General features: G+C 50.1%; 1 protein-coding gene across 1 annotated transcript in view; it reads right to left on the minus strand.

Moving 5' to 3' along the window:
* LOC113956934 (fer-1-like protein 4) overlaps window positions 1–16,689 on the minus strand; it is a 37,184-nt gene that overhangs the window by 1,796 nt on the left and 18,699 nt on the right. Inside the window, exons 25-43 of the mRNA XM_027664000.1 lie at window positions 16,236–16,370; window positions 14,932–15,105; window positions 14,564–14,680; window positions 14,089–14,250; window positions 13,603–13,762; window positions 12,731–12,834; window positions 12,219–12,350; window positions 11,568–11,616; window positions 10,328–10,434; window positions 9,845–9,976; window positions 9,013–9,123; window positions 8,468–8,595; window positions 7,844–8,014; window positions 6,960–7,114; window positions 5,113–5,291; window positions 4,028–4,113; window positions 2,985–3,083; window positions 2,483–2,724; window positions 376–653 (exon numbers count right to left, since the gene is read on the minus strand). Of these exons, the coding sequence (XP_027519801.1) occupies window positions 376–653; window positions 2,483–2,724; window positions 2,985–3,083; window positions 4,028–4,113; window positions 5,113–5,291; window positions 6,960–7,114; window positions 7,844–8,014; window positions 8,468–8,595; window positions 9,013–9,123; window positions 9,845–9,976; window positions 10,328–10,434; window positions 11,568–11,616; window positions 12,219–12,350; window positions 12,731–12,834; window positions 13,603–13,762; window positions 14,089–14,250; window positions 14,564–14,680; window positions 14,932–15,105; window positions 16,236–16,370 (2,721 nt within the window). The remainder of the gene's footprint in view (window positions 1–375; window positions 654–2,482; window positions 2,725–2,984; window positions 3,084–4,027; window positions 4,114–5,112; window positions 5,292–6,959; window positions 7,115–7,843; window positions 8,015–8,467; window positions 8,596–9,012; window positions 9,124–9,844; window positions 9,977–10,327; window positions 10,435–11,567; window positions 11,617–12,218; window positions 12,351–12,730; window positions 12,835–13,602; window positions 13,763–14,088; window positions 14,251–14,563; window positions 14,681–14,931; window positions 15,106–16,235; window positions 16,371–16,689) is intronic.

A 16,689-nucleotide genomic window follows, 5' to 3' on the forward strand; every position in this document is an offset into this window, starting at 1 on the left:
CTCCCACAGTGGCACTGAGAAAACTCACCTTTGGGGACACACAAGCAGGAGTAGGGGGGGATGGATGCATAGTCTGGGGTGTTTCAGTGGGAACACTAAATTGAGGAATACCATTCCTAAACTGTTATAGCACCCCTTAAGGAACACTGCTCCATGGGAAGCTCAGAGGAATACATGAAGTTGGACACTCCTGCATGCCACGGCAGCTGGCATTTCTGGGTAGACCAAGTGCTGGATTTGTAGCAGATGGAAGAAGTCTCCAGGACCCTGCACGAGGTGGGTCACTCTGTAGGTTATGTGCATGCAGGACAGGTTGCCATGTCAAGGCAGAGGCCAAACACTGGCTCTGCTCCCCAGTGCCAGCACCACACTTACTGTCAGGAGGTACTTGTTCCCACTGGGGTCTGTGAACTCCACGTCCTCTGGTTTGACTGAGCTGCTCCACTTCTTTTTCTTCTTCTTCTTGCACTCTCTCTCCTCTCTCTCCTCGTCTTCTTGATCTTTGAGTTTGATGAAGGGCCACCAGCCCCTCATGCGCTTGTTTCGGAAGATGGAGAAGCGAGGTGTTGCGTTCTCCTTGGCCATCCTGATGGTGCACTGCTCAGAGCTCTTGGCTGCCCTCACCATGTCATGCAGCTTCAGCTCGATGGAGCCTGCAGGCACAGTGGAGAGGAGACCTCATGGTGAAACCCTGAGCTCAGCCCCACACAATATTTGGCCTTCTGTCTCTGCCACACTCCCTCAGCCTCAAGTAGGTCCCAGCTGCTGCAATGATCTAGCACATTTACAGATGGAGAACCCAAAGCTTTGCATAAGAAAGGACTAGCTCAAGAGTTAGAGGCAGAAGCCCCAGGGCTTGTTTCATCTCCGATGCAGCCAGCTTGGTGTGCATGTGGTAAAGTGAGTTATTTTCACTCCTTTACCATGTCCCACCCTGGTCTCCTCACATGTCCAAGCTCATCTTCCTCTCTCATTCCTGCAAATGTCAGTTAAAAATTATAAAATCTGGAAAATGCTTTAAAGGTTTCAAGTTTGTCTTACCTCTGCAGTTCATCTGCAGTTCTTATATCTACAGCCTCAGTTCATTTCCTTGTTTGGCCTTGTGTCCCTGTTCTGCCTGGAATGAGCTCCTGTTCCACTCTGGCACTGAGCCCATGCACCAAATCAACATTATCATGTCCTGGGCTGTACTGGCAAAAGCAGCCAAGGGATGTGTGTATTTTCTGCTCAGCTCCAGTGAGACAGGTACACACAAGAAATGTATCAACCAACTAGAGAGAGCCCAGTGGCTGAGGTAGCCAAGGCTGGACTATGTGCAACAGCAGGAGGGGTGAGAGACGTGTATGTTCAGCCCAGAGAAGAGAGGACAAGAGGAGATCTTACTGCTACAGCCTAAAGGAGGCTACAGAGCAGATGGAGCTGGACTTTTCTCAGAAGTGAGTAATGAAATTACCTAAGGCAATGGACACAAAGTGCTGCAAGTATCAAAAAAAGAGAATTGTAAGAATGCTGCAGCCAGGAAAAGGGTCCCAGAAGGGTTCTGGGACCTCCAGCCTTGGAGATACTCAAACTCACCCAGACAATGCCCTGAGCAACCTGACCTACTACCTGCTTGGGGCAGGAGGTTGCAATAAACACTGCAGAAGCCCCTTCCTGCCTAGAAGTTTCTGAGATTGTACATGCCAGAAATTGTTGCAATTGCTATCTAATACTTTCTTCAGTGTCTGAGGAGCATGGCTGAACCACTGGAAGTGCCTCATGGAGGTAAAGCCCCTTAAATACACTACAGAAGTTTGAAGAATAGAGTTTTAACTCACCCAAGAGAGAGTAGGGCAAAGGGGCTGTTTTTTAATAGGGAAGTCAAAGTTTGAAGAAGGGACAACTTAACAGAATGCTACAAACTTGGGGAAGTGGGAGAGAATCAGCAGCACTTATGTTAGCATAGGGTGGGTGGAATCATCACTAGGCCAGTGATGATCCAACACCAGGCCTTGTTGCACACCCAGCTCAGCAAGTCTGATTACTGGGAAGTACCAGAGCATCCAGGAAGCTCCGAGCTCCTGGAGACAGGGTGCTGCAACTCAAGCAGAAATAGTCTCACAAAGGTTGTCAATCCCTGTGCTGGCAGCATAAGCTCCTGGGAAAACTGCTCCTTGGTCCAATCTTTGGGATCTGCAGATCTAAGTAAGAGCAGGGAAAATGAGCAAGTTTATTGGAAAGGTTTTAAGGAAGCAGAATCTGGAAGTCTTGTGGTGCGACAGGCCCTGAAAAAGGACACCAAGGCCCTGGGACAAGCATGCAAGCATGTCTGTGTAGGAGAGGTGTGTATCTCCAGGTTCTGTCTATAGCTCACATGTGAGATACTAGCCCAGGTGACTGCTGAGCTGACAAGCTTGATCTGATGTTCCTGGTGTCCCTTCTTAGAGAACCCCAGGGAAACACTGTAATACTCCAGCAAGGTGAGGGACAGGTCACTCCATACCTAGAAAGTCATTGGCTGAAATCCTGTCGTAATCCCAGACCTGGAGGACCAGAACAGCTGGTTCCCGAAACTCTGACTCCTCCACAGAGAAGACAGAGTCCTTTTTCTTGTAGGTGATCTCCTTCTCGGTTGGGAGGTAGTTGAAGCGGAAGATGAACCTCCAGTTGAAATTGCCTTCCCCAGTCAAGGAGTTAAAGTGGACATCCGTCTCCTGCTTGTCATGGTCAAGACCCTTTATCCAGCTGCAGGAGAAACTCAGTTACCTCTGTCAGCCAGCCCCAAAGGCAGAGCAGAAGGATGGAAGGGCTGAACTCCATGGGGATAGCAAGAAAGGAAGGGTTGAAGAGTCAAATGAGAGCAATATGGGATCAACATCTCTGGGGGTACAGCAGAGGACTGGAGTGGGCACCTCATGCCAAGGCAGGGAGGTTCAGAGGTTCAGAGAAGGCAGTGAGGGTGTGGGTAAGGGAGGGTTCTGGCCTCTCCCTGGATCCCATCAGACCTTTTCACATAGATGTCACTGGAAGTCTCTCCTGTTACTGGGTTGACATCATCAAGAATGACATTGTCTGTGTTCCAGATGATCACACGCAGCTCGTAGCTGTGGAAGGACACAGAGATAAGTGAGCCAAGCACTCTTGTCCTCGGTGCCTGGGAGGGCAGGTCAAGCCCACAAGGGCAGAGCAGCAGGATGTGAACCTTCTTAGCACTGTGGTTCCCTGCCAGGGCTCCTCTGGTCAAGCACAGCCCAGCAGTCTCACTGACAGGCATAGACCCCTTCCTGGGCACTACAACTGTACAAGACAGACACCCACAATCAATACAGGCAGCTTTTGCAAAGCAAATCCCTGGTGAGTGGGAAATACACTCAGCACTACTAAGCCATAGGAGCACAGAAAGGCTTGGGCAGGAAGGGACCTCTGCAGTCTCTGCTCCAAGCTCCTGCTCTAACTTCAGACTAAGTCAAATTGCTCATGGCCTTGTCTGCATGAGTTTTTAATATCACCAAGGAAGAATATCCCAGCACATCTCTGAATCTTTGTCCCTATTCCAGGGTAGCTTCATTAGGAAAATGTTTTCCCTATATGCAGTTGGAGTGTTGGAGTTTCCCTTGCTGCAATTTGTGTCCATTATCTCTTGTCCTTTCAGGTGCACCTCTAAGAAGAATCTCGACCCTTCATCTCAAAAGCCCCATTAGATCCTTGAAAAGAGCGGATTTCCTCCTTCAGCTTCACTTCTCCAGGTCCCCAGAGGACATCTGTCCACCAGCAAGAATAGACTCAATAAGTAGCTCTGACCTGGGTTTCTATCACATTCATGTCCAGCTGTAGAGACATTAACCTGCCCTTCCCAAACCCTTGTTTGTGCAGCTCCAAGCACTTATGGTTCATGCTGACATGCTCAAGGGACCATCCTGAGAGGAGGGCTGCACGCCAGGCTGGCACAGCCCCTCAGCCTGGGCAGGGCCCTGTGGCACATCCCAGCAGCCATGGCAAGGGACAGTGACCCTCCCTGCAGCCCCAGCCCCACCCAAACAGGCACTACCTGACAGGCAGCCGTGGCTTGATGTTGACGGGCGGCGGTGCAGGGACGTCATTTGGAAACATGTCAATCCACATGTGCAAGGAGCCCTGAGGAGAGAAGACAGCAGAGAGTCTTCAAAAGACAGACCACCCTCCAGCTCTTCAAGGAGCAAGGACTTGATCCTGCACAGAAAGCCCTCACCAGAAAGCCACTGCACTTTAGAGTGACTGGTGATTGGATTTTAGACGGGGGGGAAATTAAAGCTACCAAAAATTGATTATTTCTGCTCCCAAGAAGAACCATTTCACCAGCACTGAATCCATTTGAAAGAGAGGCAAACATGTCCCTCTGTCTTAATAAGGAGCATATGGTGATGTAATGCTTAAGCAAAACCAAGAAAACTAAAAAAGGTCTGACTCCGCCCTCTCCACATGCATTTCCAGTGCCAACCAAAGCCAGCATGACTGCAGAGCTCTGCTTTATGCAGATCTCCAGTACCTGAGGAAACAGGAGATGTTCAGTGCAGGACATTAAAATGCATGAAAATGCAGTTCAGATGACTGCATTACATAAACCCGAGGATGGATGTTTCTCCTCCAGCTCACAGTTACTTTGTGTCCCAGGGAGAAGCCAAGGGGTCAGAGCGAGGCACTTGCATAGGAACAAAACAGCAGTGAAAAGGGACAATGCAGAGGAGGAGGCAGGGACACCATCACATAGTGGCAGGGCTCAGAAGGAAGAGTAGGTCTACTGGCACCCACACAGCATCCTCACAAGAGCAGTGCTGAGGAGAAGGAGGACTCTGGGTACCAGCACTGTGAACACAACATCAGTGGAGAGAGGTTCCTTGAGGAAAGGGTGTTCAGAAGTACTGTGGGAAGTCAGAGGGGCAATCTGAGCAAAGGACAACCAAGTTCTCACTTCGTAGGGCCAGCCATCTGCAGACACAGCTCTGGTCACCCACCCAGGAAGGAGCAATGTGTAGGATTCATGCCATGATGAGGAGACAGAAGGACAACAGGAGACCAGAGAGGTTGCAAGGAACCAGCTGCTTAGAAGGTCCTTCCCCAGAACAACATCAGGCTGGGCACAGAAACACATCTCACCTGCACAAGCCCAGGGTTCTCCGGGTTGTACAAAGACCGGATTTCCACGTGCTCTGGTACCAGCTTGTACCCATATCCTGGCATCTCTTCCCAGTGCTGCAGGACGTACAAAGCCTTATGTTCATCATCCACTGACCAGTTCCCATCTGCCACTCCTCTCTTGTTCCTCACAGAGGCCTCTGCAGCAGGACATAGCCAGGGAGAAGATGAAGTTTCTGGCCAGCAAGAGTCACATCACAACATTAGTCATCAGCACAAGTAACAGAAGGTATGGACTGTACAGACAAGCACCTCTCCCAGGGAGAAACAGGAGGGCAAGGATGAAGGGAATGAGTTCAACATCTTGCAGTGATGAGAGAAATGGTAGGCAGGAAGACAAACAAGCCAAGAGAAATATAAGGAAAAGGGCAAAAAGAATTTATTATGGCCCTAGGAAAAAGGTCCGTAGGACATGGAGAAGGATGTGACCCTCTGGATCCATGAATGAATTTTTGCCCTAGAAGTGCTCCAGGAAAGCATTTCTTGTCACTCAGCAGGACACGCAGCTGTGTCTCCTTTAATGAACACTTTGTACAATTAATTGACTTGTTTGGCACAGTGAAGCCAAACAGCAGGTCAAGACCAAATCCTTCTGGTGGGAGAAAAGCAGAAACCAACAGGTGAGGGCACAATGATCCACCCACCCCTGGGTTTATGGAGAGCATCTGCCTTTGGAGATCAGTCTGGGACTTCAACCATTCCAAGCAGTGCTGGAGCATAGCAGAGGTTCACAAGGCACCAGCTACAGCTACACTGGAATCCAGAGCCAACTCTCAGGGAACACCAGGAGACCACCTCGTTTCTCCCTCCCCAACTACCCAATGACCTGAAAAAGGGGGAAAAGGGCTCCTTTGGAGTCTCCTTGCCCTCTCCTGAGCGGGATGTCTCAAAAGCCACAGAGACCAGCGGAAAATTGAGGAACAGCTGCACTGAAATAAGCAGAAGGTAAAGTTGACTATACACGTAGGTGTCCCCTCTCTGGGCAGGTCAGGCCAGGGATCATCCTACCTACAGGTTACACAGCACTGCCTTGCAGTACCCAGCCATCCACAAGCAGGCCACAGCTGCTCCAGCCTCTGCTCCAGGCTGGATTCAATTGCACAGGTGTTGGCCACAGCAGGGCTTGTGCTCAGGGAAGTTCTCCATCACTGCTGATGGAGGCTGTGAAAGGCTGGTGTGTTCTTGGACATCTGTGGCCCTGGTTTAGGGTTTGTAATGCCACTTGGAAGGAAAGAAAAACAGCAAAGCAGAAGCTGCCCACAGGGTGGAGATTGACAGGAGTGAGGAGCAGTGTGGAGCCACCCAAGGTACCCACAGTCACTGGAAGCAGAGAGCATCCCTGGACAAAGTCAGCTAAAAACAGGAAAGGAGACCGAAAAAACATCCCCCCTACAAAAAACCAAAACCAAACAAACAACCCACAACCAAAAAAAAGGACTTCAGTATCTTGCTGATGGTGATCACAAGCAGAAAAAAGGTATAGCTTTGTGCCAGTGTCAGACACCAGAATAAGCTACTTCAACAAACCCCCCTGACCATCACCACCCACCCACAGCCTGGGAAATCACTTTGGGACCTAATGGCCTGGATCATATCTCCCAGTGCAGCAGTGTCATCCACTGAAACCAGGGCACTGAACACCAAGGATGGTCCCGTGGTGACCCAAAAAGCTGGGCCATGCAGGGCACAGAGTGGGGGCAGCCAGCCTGGACACCTCAGGGAAGAGAAGCTGGTGGCTCCCAGACCTCCCACCAGCACATGCACTGCTGAGCACAGGGAGACATCATTGTTCACCAAGCCCTCTGTACCTTCAGGAAAAGCCTCTGGAGGGACCTTGAATATCTTATTGTCCACTTTGACCTCCTCCCATCTGTACTCTGGAGCAGGAAGCGAGTTCTTCTTGCATAAACTATCCAAGATCTGCGTGGGTTTGAAAGCATCTCGCCACATGTTGTAGCCATTTCTGCATGGAAGGGAGAACATCAAGAACTTCTTCAGCTTAAACACAACAGGTTTTTTTTCTTGGCTGTGAAACACCTTGTCTTCCCTGCAGCACAGGCTATTCCACTGGGCCCTGCTCAGGTTTTCACTGGGAAAACCCCAGGTACACAACAGCTTGATGAATGGAAATCTTTGCACCCCACAGAACCATTAGCTTCAGAGCAGCAACAGAAGCAATCCCAGCTGCAGTTCCAAAGTGGGAAAGATATTTTAGCTGTGCTGGGGACTCAACTCCATGCTCACAGCTAATCCTCCAAGTACAATAGGAGAAGAGTTGTTTATGGAACACTGGCCAAAGACACCAGAGAATCCATATGGAATGAGGCCACAGGAAGCCTGATGTTCTGAGTGTCAGTGCTCACAAAATCAGCTACTGCCAGAGAAACTGCCATAGTTTCTGAAGGAGGTCAGTGTCAAGTGAGCACTTGTCTCACAGAACACCAATGTGAAAGCATTAAAGAATTTTTTTGCTATTTTATGCGAAGTATATTAGTCTGCTGGAGTAGGAATTAGAGCTATCACAGGAAGTGTAGCAGGTAGGAGTTATCCATGTAACTTGTAGTGAATCTGTGCAGCAACTGATCAAAGGATAGTGCAGATGCATGTTCTGTCCTGCAGAACAGGAGGAGCTCTGTTGCCCACACATGGCAGGTGAGGAGTCTCACACCCAGTGTGTCCCACTGGTACCTACACATCGTACTGAGCAGCCACTCCACAGTTGGCTCTGTGCTTGCTGTAGAATCGATTCTCCAAGTCAATCTTGGTCTCCCCAATCAGATCATCAGATCCAACTAAATCATGGTCAAATATTGCCACAGTGAGTTCTGATTCCATGGGAAAGGAGACTGTCAGCTCCACAACTCTGCACAGAAGCAAAGTGCAATTAGCAAAGAGGATGGAAATGAAGCACATGCTGTGCTTTGATCACCCCACACATTTACAAACTGTATTTGACAAGTCAACTGATAGAGTTTATTTCTCTCTTAGTTTGTGCAGTTTTCAGTGTGCACATTCAAATAAAGAAGTTACTTTTCCAGGAATGTATGCCCTTGGATAGAGTGCCCAAGCTAAGGAAAAAGCTGACCAATGCTCTGGTTTTGCTTGGCTTTCTACTTTTAAAACAAGCTGGCCTCCTAACCCAAAACATGACGGCTCCTGCGTTAGCTGGAGGCAAGAGACATGCCCAGGACCTTTGTATTTCAGCACAAGATTCTCCATCAGAAAGGAAGAGAAGACCACATATTCTGGGCCACATTCCAAGACCCAGATTTGCACTATTCCTATTGAACCTGATAGATGAAAACTTCCTGCATACTCTCCAAACACAGGATTGAGCTGCTTTGGGATGTATCGCTCCTTTGTGTCCTTCTGCTCCTGCCCCACCGTCACCACCACATAAGGGTCTGCCTTGCCATTGGGGTCTGCTGGAGACAGGTTGGTAGCCTGGAAGACAGCAGAGGTAGTGCTGTACACAGCTGTGGAGAGCAGCCTGCACAGGGAACACCACAGGCCTCACACCACCCTCCAGCCCCTGCCCCGGCAGTGACACAGGCACTGGTTCCCACACAAATCCCCACCCAACAAGCCCCTGATGTCTCCAGCTGTAGGCCCAGCTACTTGCTTGTTGCAGATGTGAGGAGCCAAAAAATGCCCCTCTGGGCTTTCAGCACCTCCTGAAACTACAAAGTATGGAAGACTCTTCATGAACAGGTGACTTCCACTGGGCTGGCAGAGGCTTCAAGCCAGCACCATGTTTTCCACAAGTGCCACTGCTCAGATTCACTGAGCAGAGAGTGGCAGGACATCCACAGGGAGGGGAGAGACCTCCAAGCATTATTGCCACCCCCACCAGAGCCTTACCTTAACAATGTAAACTCTTACAAGAACCTTGATGGGTCTGTTCCTTGGAACCCCCTGGGAGACTTTGGGCTCTGTGCCAGCTTCCTCACTGGGGTAGAGGTAAAAGGAGCCCTGTAGAAAAGACATTCCAAGTAACAGCTAGATACAAAAGGGAATGTCTCAGATGGGATTGGAGCCACCAAGACCAGCTTCACCTGCCAAGTAGAAAATCAGAGCCACGCAAACCACAGACACACTGTGCCCGTGGGGACAGTCCTTCCCAAAGGCCCTATCATGTCCACATGGTCCAGGCAATCCCCGCTTGCAGTTTAGGTTGCAGTCTGTCAGACCACTGCCAATGCCAGATCTGAGCATCTCCAGCCACTTTGGGCTGCCAAAGACAAGGGACACTAAAGGTTTTCTAGGGACCTTCTCAAATTAGCTTGTGTAGCTGATACTTCAGAGTCCTCAAGATCTCCTGGCTGGAAGGATGATGCCTATTTTAGATAAGTTTTGCTAATTTTAAAACCAGTGAAGGTCACTAATTCTTATGTGCATACTGAATATACCCGGAGGCCCCAACCAGAATGAGTCCTTTATGCTTCATGCTTTCTCTTTGCAACAGCTAAATAATCTAAATCAGATGGATTTGTCAACTAACACAGGACCACAGTACACAATTGCTTTAACAGGCACCAACAGTTCCCTGGCCATGCCACATCACACCCTCATGTCACCCTGCACACCCATGCACTCTCCAAGGCTTTGCTGGTGCTGGTTTGCTCTAAAATACAAAATGTCCTAAGGATTCTCTTCCACAAGCAGCACAAATGTCATCCAAATGAGACAGTACCTTGTACTTCCCCACAAAATGTTCATCCTCGTTTCCATCTTCATCTTCATTTGCTTTGCCACGATGAAGGGGGAAAATACACAGCCAGTCTTCAAAATTACCAAACTCATTTTCCAGCTCAGACTTGTAGATCTGAAATAAGTTGAAAGAAATTTTGAGCCTTTTCCTGCCATTTTAAAGAGAAGGAAAGTCCGAAAGACCATCCTTTGCCTGCTTCAGTCATTTCAGCTAGTCCTACCTTACGCCTGTATTACTCAGTGCAGGGTGTTATGGTTTTCCTCTGTCCCCCTGGGGCCAACCTCAGATGTGCACACACATCCCAGCTTGACTCCAAGGTCTCACTAGATATTTCAAAGCCCACCAACAATGGGGCCTCAGCACACACTGCAGGTTCTCCTCCCAGTATAACTTCCACTGCAGGAAGGTGAGGAGGACATGGACAAAGGCTAGGGTTGAAAGAGATGAGGTCACCCCAATTATCACCTGAAGGGTGGCAATGAGCTTCCTCTTGGGTTGAGCAGGTTCAGCTTCAATCACTGCCTCGTCCTCTGCTTCCATGTCAATGCAGGATGCATTTAAATTCCCTCCGTCTAGAAATGGCAATAAGAGATTAGGAAATGCTCTGATTTTGCCCATCATTTCAAGCGTCTGTACATGAAATCACCCCAGCCAGAGCTTCTGCTTCCACCCAAGGGCTTTGACCCATGCCAGGGCAACTGGAGCTACTGCTGTTTGTGGCAGGTGTCCCTGCAGTAGCTCAGCTTTCCCAGCTGGATGGGAGCAGGGACAAAAACTGCCTGCCTGCATGGCTGCTGTTCAGGAAGGGAGAGGTAGAAACCAAACAGAGGCAGGTGGCTGGACCAGCCCACAGGTACTGCCAGGGAAGGCACAGAGGAGAGCTCGCCCTCCTCTCTGGATGGGTGCTCACCTGCTGGACTGCTGGTCTGGGTGGCTCACTGAAGCACCACTGCCACTTTGGGCACAGGCAGCTGAGCCTGAAGAGACTGTGGCTAGACCTTTCTCAGGGGCACCACCAAAACAAGGACAAAGTGGGTGTGTTCTTGTCCCATTTGTCAAGGCTCCAGATCCCTTGAGCACTAATGGCATGCAGGTACCCTCCAGCCCTCTCCCTAAATTTCTGTGCTTACTGTCTCACATTCCCAGATCATTGCTAGGTGAGTGACTGCTGACAGCTCTGCCTACAGCTGTAACACCATTCTCAAATCATAAAAAGATCACTATTACTGTCTTTCTGTTACCTCGTAGTGAATCCTGTACCCTGGGTGAGTATCCCACGTGCACAGAGTGATGCCCAGTTCCCAGATAGTTTTGCCTGTCCCCCATCCTCTCTCCATCCCCTCACTGCTTCCCGCTCTCTCCCTGACAATCCCATGATCTGCAGTTGATTTTTCTGCAGGTTTCTGCTCACTCTGGAAGGCACTTGCTTTAACACAATTTTACAGAACTCCACTATTTTCCAGGACTTTTTTGACAATTTCCCAAACTTTTTTGAGCAAAGTTTGGTGTTTTCCACGTGAAATAGCCTTTGTTATCCCTTGCCAAGGTCTCCAGCCTCTCTGCTCACTTCTGTGTTGTTGTTGTTGCTGAATGTTGCAAGGCTATTGTCCACTCAGATGCCATTTCCACAAGCCCAGCACGCTCTGGGGTAGTGTCAAACTCTGGTTCTCCCCACAGAAGAGCTGGGTGTTGGTAGAGGACTCACCTGCATCATTCAGGTCATCATTCTCAGCATCTTCTTCATCACTGTATGTCTGAAACACACAAAAGCAGTTACCCCAGACCCCTGAGAGCAAAGGCTTCTCCTTCCAAGCACAGGATACTGACAATGCTTTCCTGCCAGCAGAGTCAGTAATACCTGGCCTGAGATCATTCAGCAATAAAATCATTGCAGGATGGTATCTAATGAGTGCCTTAATCATTCTTTCTTCTCCCCAGATCCTCCTGTTGGCTTCCTTTGATTGGGATTTTAGGGGGACAGGGCAAGGAAGGAAGTTTGGAGCAGACCTGCTCCCATAACACACACTGGGATATAACCAGGACAGAGTAAGCAGCATGAATGCCCCTGCTAAACTCAGCATTGTCACGTTTTCAACTAAAGCTGTCTTGTTCTCACACTACTTGGGCACTGAGCCTCAGGGCAGTTTCAATATCCACTACCTGCTGAAATCAGCCCGCTCTGTAGATGCTTGTTACCTTACTACCTTAAGTACACTTGACACACAAAAGCCCACACCTTCCTGCAGGCTTCTGCATGCCAGGAGAGTTCCTGTGACACTCAGCACCACTGAAAACATCTTCCTCATGCCAGTGCAGCCTCTTTTCCCCCCTGCTGGCACCTGTCACAAAATATTACTTGGTTATAGAGCTCCTTCAGGGATGCATAGTACTTGGACCACCAATCCAGTTCTTCCACTTCTGGTTTTTCCTCTTCATATTCATCTTCCTTCTTCACAAACTTATTAATAGGAATTTTCTTCAAAGGAGCCTTTAAGGAACGGAGAAAAGGGTTCAGATGGAAGCAGTGACCACCCAGGACACCCAAGTACCCTTCTCCATGCCCTGGGAGCCTCTGGCAGAGGATCAGCTTTCAGGCAGAGCACAGGAGGTGCAAAGCTACCTGTGGCCCCAGGTTTGTGCTTTGCTACAAAAGCAGCAGCTCTCAAGGCACAGGGCAGGTCTCCTTCACCATCCTGTGCCAGAGCCACAGCATGTGGCAGTGCCAATGAGCAGGCAGGAGTGCTTGTCTCCAGAGCAAAACCTGGTGGTTGAAACCTAACTCCGAACTTCTGAACTTTCTTTTTCATTTGTAACCTTCAGTTTGGCTTTCCAAACTTCAGAATTTGTTGGGCCCAACACATCACTCACCTTCACCAGACTAAGAGGGTGAGTGCTGGGACCTGGGTCACCAGCTGCAGTTCCAATGTTTACCACAGTCTGAGAGGGAAGGCGGTGGGATGAGACTTTCTGAGCTGAGATGAAAAGAAAGAGCTTCTTGTTTCCATGTATTTATTTCTGCCCACTGCTTCCTATTTTTGGCCACAGGAAAATCATCCCTGTTAACACACTATGTTGTGATTGATTTTAAAGCTTTTCATAGCAGAATCTGCAAAAAAACTACTGGAAATCCAAGTACAGTACTGAGACTGGTCACCATCACCAACATGCTTGCTGCTGACTCCCAGGAATTCAGAATTATGAGATATACCTTCCCTATGCAGAAAGGACCACAGCTGGATCAATCCTTTGCTTCTTTCCTTTCATGCTTCCAGATCAGGAGCTCTGGCTGTTGCTACCACAGAGCTACTTAGCAAAACCATTACCCAATGAACAGATCTTGACCTGACAATGTGAGATAACTGAAAACCTTTCAATCCTTGGTCCTAGTGGACCAACTCCCTAAAGAAGGAGGTCTCACTGGGTACATTTTCCTCTGTGAGGCCCTGGTGGTGAGGCCCTTGCACAGGTTGCCCAGAGAAGCTGTGGCTGCCCCATCCCTGGAAGTGTCCAAGGTCAGGTTGGATGGGCCTTGGAGCAACCTGGGATAGTGGAAGGTGTCCCTGCTTGTGGTAGGAGGGTGGGACTGGACGGGTTTTAAGATCCCTTCCAACCCAAACCACTCTGTATTTCTGTGATCTTGGGACTCTGGGGAGAGGACTTTGCTGCCTGGCTAGGAGGGAACGGAATAGCCAGGGATCTTTGCCACTAGCAAAACCTGCCTGTTGTCTCCAAGCCGTTACCTCTGGGCACATCCTCTGGTTCCTCCTCCAGCTCTCTGGGAGAGAATTTCATCACATCAGACACAACATGGCTCCCCACCAGCACAGTGCGCCCAAACGCCCGCTTTTCCACCACGAAGATGCTGAGAGGAGGGTGCAGGTACACCTGCTCTGGGAGCTCCTGCAAAAGAACCATGCATGGGGTCACAGGAGCAAGGATGATCGACCTGTGTTGGGCTGTCAGCCTGTGGCAGCCGTGTGTATCAACACATGGACAGGCCTGACAGCACCTTGCAGCTCTACCCAAAATCCAGGCCATGGCTGAGACAGCTCTCGGTGGGCAATTTCACAAGGGTTTTGATTTGCAATTGAATCATGTGGCCACAGAAGATCAAAATCCCAGAGGTAGCTCGCCCCCTGCTACCTCAGCCCATACAGAGAGGCAGTGCATGGGTGCAGGGTGGCCATGGTGCATCCTGACATGGCAGGATCCCCCTTCCCACTCACCACATCCATGTATTTGACCAGCTCAGTGAAGTTGGGGTTCTCTTTGTAGGTCACGATCACCTCTGACTCCACCTTCTTGCCAGCACATTCAATGATCACCTGGGGCTCAACCACCTCGAACAAGTTCACCCGCTTCAGGTCCCTCAGGCCCCAGAACAGGATCTGAAGCACAACATGAAGTTGCTGGGCTGCTCCAGCCGTGCCAGGCCTGGCACAGCCACGCAGGCTGCACATGCTGCCCGGGCTGCCAGCCCAGTGCAGGATCAGCCCCAGGACAGGACAGGATCCCCAGCCTGGCTGCACCACAGCTCTGCCCGTCCAGCTGCTGAAACAGCTTCTCGCTCATGTCAAGCACTCCATTCCTGGCATCTGCTCGGGCCTCACTGGCACATTTGAGGCCTAAACTAGAGTCCCTCCCCAAGCCCTGCCCTCTGCCCAGCCCTGGGGGAGGCCAGTGCAGCAGGAAGCAGCTCACCTCTATGCGGAACTCCTTCAGCACCGGGCGGACGCCCTCAGGGATGATGAACCGGCCGGCACGGGGGTCTCCCAGGAAGTCAGGCTCCTTGGGCTCCACATCCTCAGACACTGATGGCTGAACAGGTGAACCCAGGACACATCAGGTGATGAAAGTCATTTCTAATCTATGCCATGCCATGCCATGCCCCCTCTCCCTCTCCTCTTGATCTGTTATCACAGGCTGTCCCTGCAGCTTCCCTTCAGCTGAAAGCCAGATGGGGCCTCCAGCTTGGAATCCTCTGGTGGGCCCTATCCAACTAGCTCCTTACCCACCCAGCTCTCCTCAGAGAGCTGGCAACCATGTGTGGTTTCCCACAAGGCCGTTACCTCCAAATAGCCACTGTAATCCAGCTCAATCAGCTCAAACGTGGCAATGAGCTCTCCTGCTGCTCTAGTGCCTCTGTAGAAATCAAAGAACTGCAGGGCAGGTTTGGTGTATGGCTCATCCACCAGCTTCACCTGTGGAACAGCAAAGGCCTGGCCAAGGAACTCAGGGGAGCCCTGCGGGAAAGAAGAGAACAGGTCAAAGCATCCCTGTGTTACCTCGAAGACCACCACTAATTCCAGCCAGTCTGGAACAGCACAAGACCACTCTGCTACTCCTGCCATCCTCTGCTTTGATTTTCTCTGCTCCATCCAGAGGTAAGAGCAGATAGGGCATGCCTGCAGCAGCTCGTCTTAACTCCCAGTCCATCTCCATGCAGAACTGGGTGAACCTGGGACAATGCACCAGAGGACATCAAAGCTGGATCCAGTTTTTCAGTCTCTTCCAGCCAGGGTTTGAATATCTCCAAGGATGGATATCCTACAAGCTCTCTCAGCTCCAGGCTCAGCATTTGAACTACCTCTGTGGGAAAACTGCTTCCTTATATCAAGTTGGATTTTCTTCTTGTTTCAACTTGTGCCCGTTGCTTCTCATCCTGCCCCTGGGTACCTCCATGAGAAGTCTGAGCTCACCTTTTCTACCCTTTTCCACCAGCCAACTGCAGGCAGCAATAAGACAATGACTTTGCCTCATCCTCTGCAGGCTGAATATCCTCAGCTCCCCTCCCCTCTCCTGTGCTCCAGCCCCAGCCAGGTTGGTGGCCTCCTCTGGACTCACCCCAGTGTGACAACATCTGTCTTGTACTGAGACCCAGGAATGAACCCAGGAAAGCTGCTGAGTTACAAAGGAAAATCTGGTGGGAGTTAAGTCATTAGCCTTAGGATAACAAAGAGGCCCAGGGGAGGAGTGTGACTTTAAAGCACTGATGAAGAGAGAAAAGGGAGGACTGAAGAGTGATGATCGAGGTCACCTGGTGACAGAGGGGAAGGAAAGCTCTAAGAGATACATCACTTCCCCCCAGCCTAAGAGCCCTCTGCAACGTGAGCCTGCCTAGGAAGTGGGGCAAAAGCTGGGAGAGGCACAGTGCTTCTCCAAAAAGGAGAGATCCTGGATCCAATGAGCACTTGTCAGGCCCTGGTTCAGGGCATCTCTGAGCCAGAAAGTCTCAACCTCAGCCACAGTCCCCAGGACCCTTGACTGAGCTGAGTCATAGAAATCAAACAGAGATGTGGCAGCACTCACACAGAGCTCCTCTGCCTTCCCTGTTCTGGAAACAACAGGAGGAGGGCAGCACGGCCATACTTACGAATTTATTACGGCTGAAAAGGTTGATTATAATTATGGGGGTCTCTGTTTTTAACTCTTCTTTTTTCCCATCAATAATGAGCTGGTCAAACAGAAGCAGCTCATTCCACATGGGGCTCAGTGTCTCCTCCAGCACCTGTAGACAGAGACAGGAGGCCTGAGTGTTCCACAGCCAGTGGAAACAAACCATATGCACTTTGTAAGTAGAGTGAGGACCTGGGGGCTGATCCCCTCTCCCACACAGCTACGGGCAGCTGGTGGCTGGCAGGAGGGGAGGTGGTAAAAGTGTGGAATAAGCACATGCCAACCCACTTTTGAGACCATGCTCAATAATTCCCAATTGTTCCCTGAACACAACCACACTGCCACAGCACTGGCCTTCAACATATCAATGAGGGCATGGTCATTTTTCTCTCTCCAAGTTCCCAAGATGACAGAGGTAAGAGTTTAAGTGG

This window comes from Corapipo altera, unplaced genomic scaffold (assembly GCF_003945725.1).
Source record: "Corapipo altera isolate COAL_440 unplaced genomic scaffold, ASM394572v1 110, whole genome shotgun sequence".
Classification (NCBI taxonomy): Eukaryota; Metazoa; Chordata; class Aves; order Passeriformes; family Pipridae; genus Corapipo; species Corapipo altera.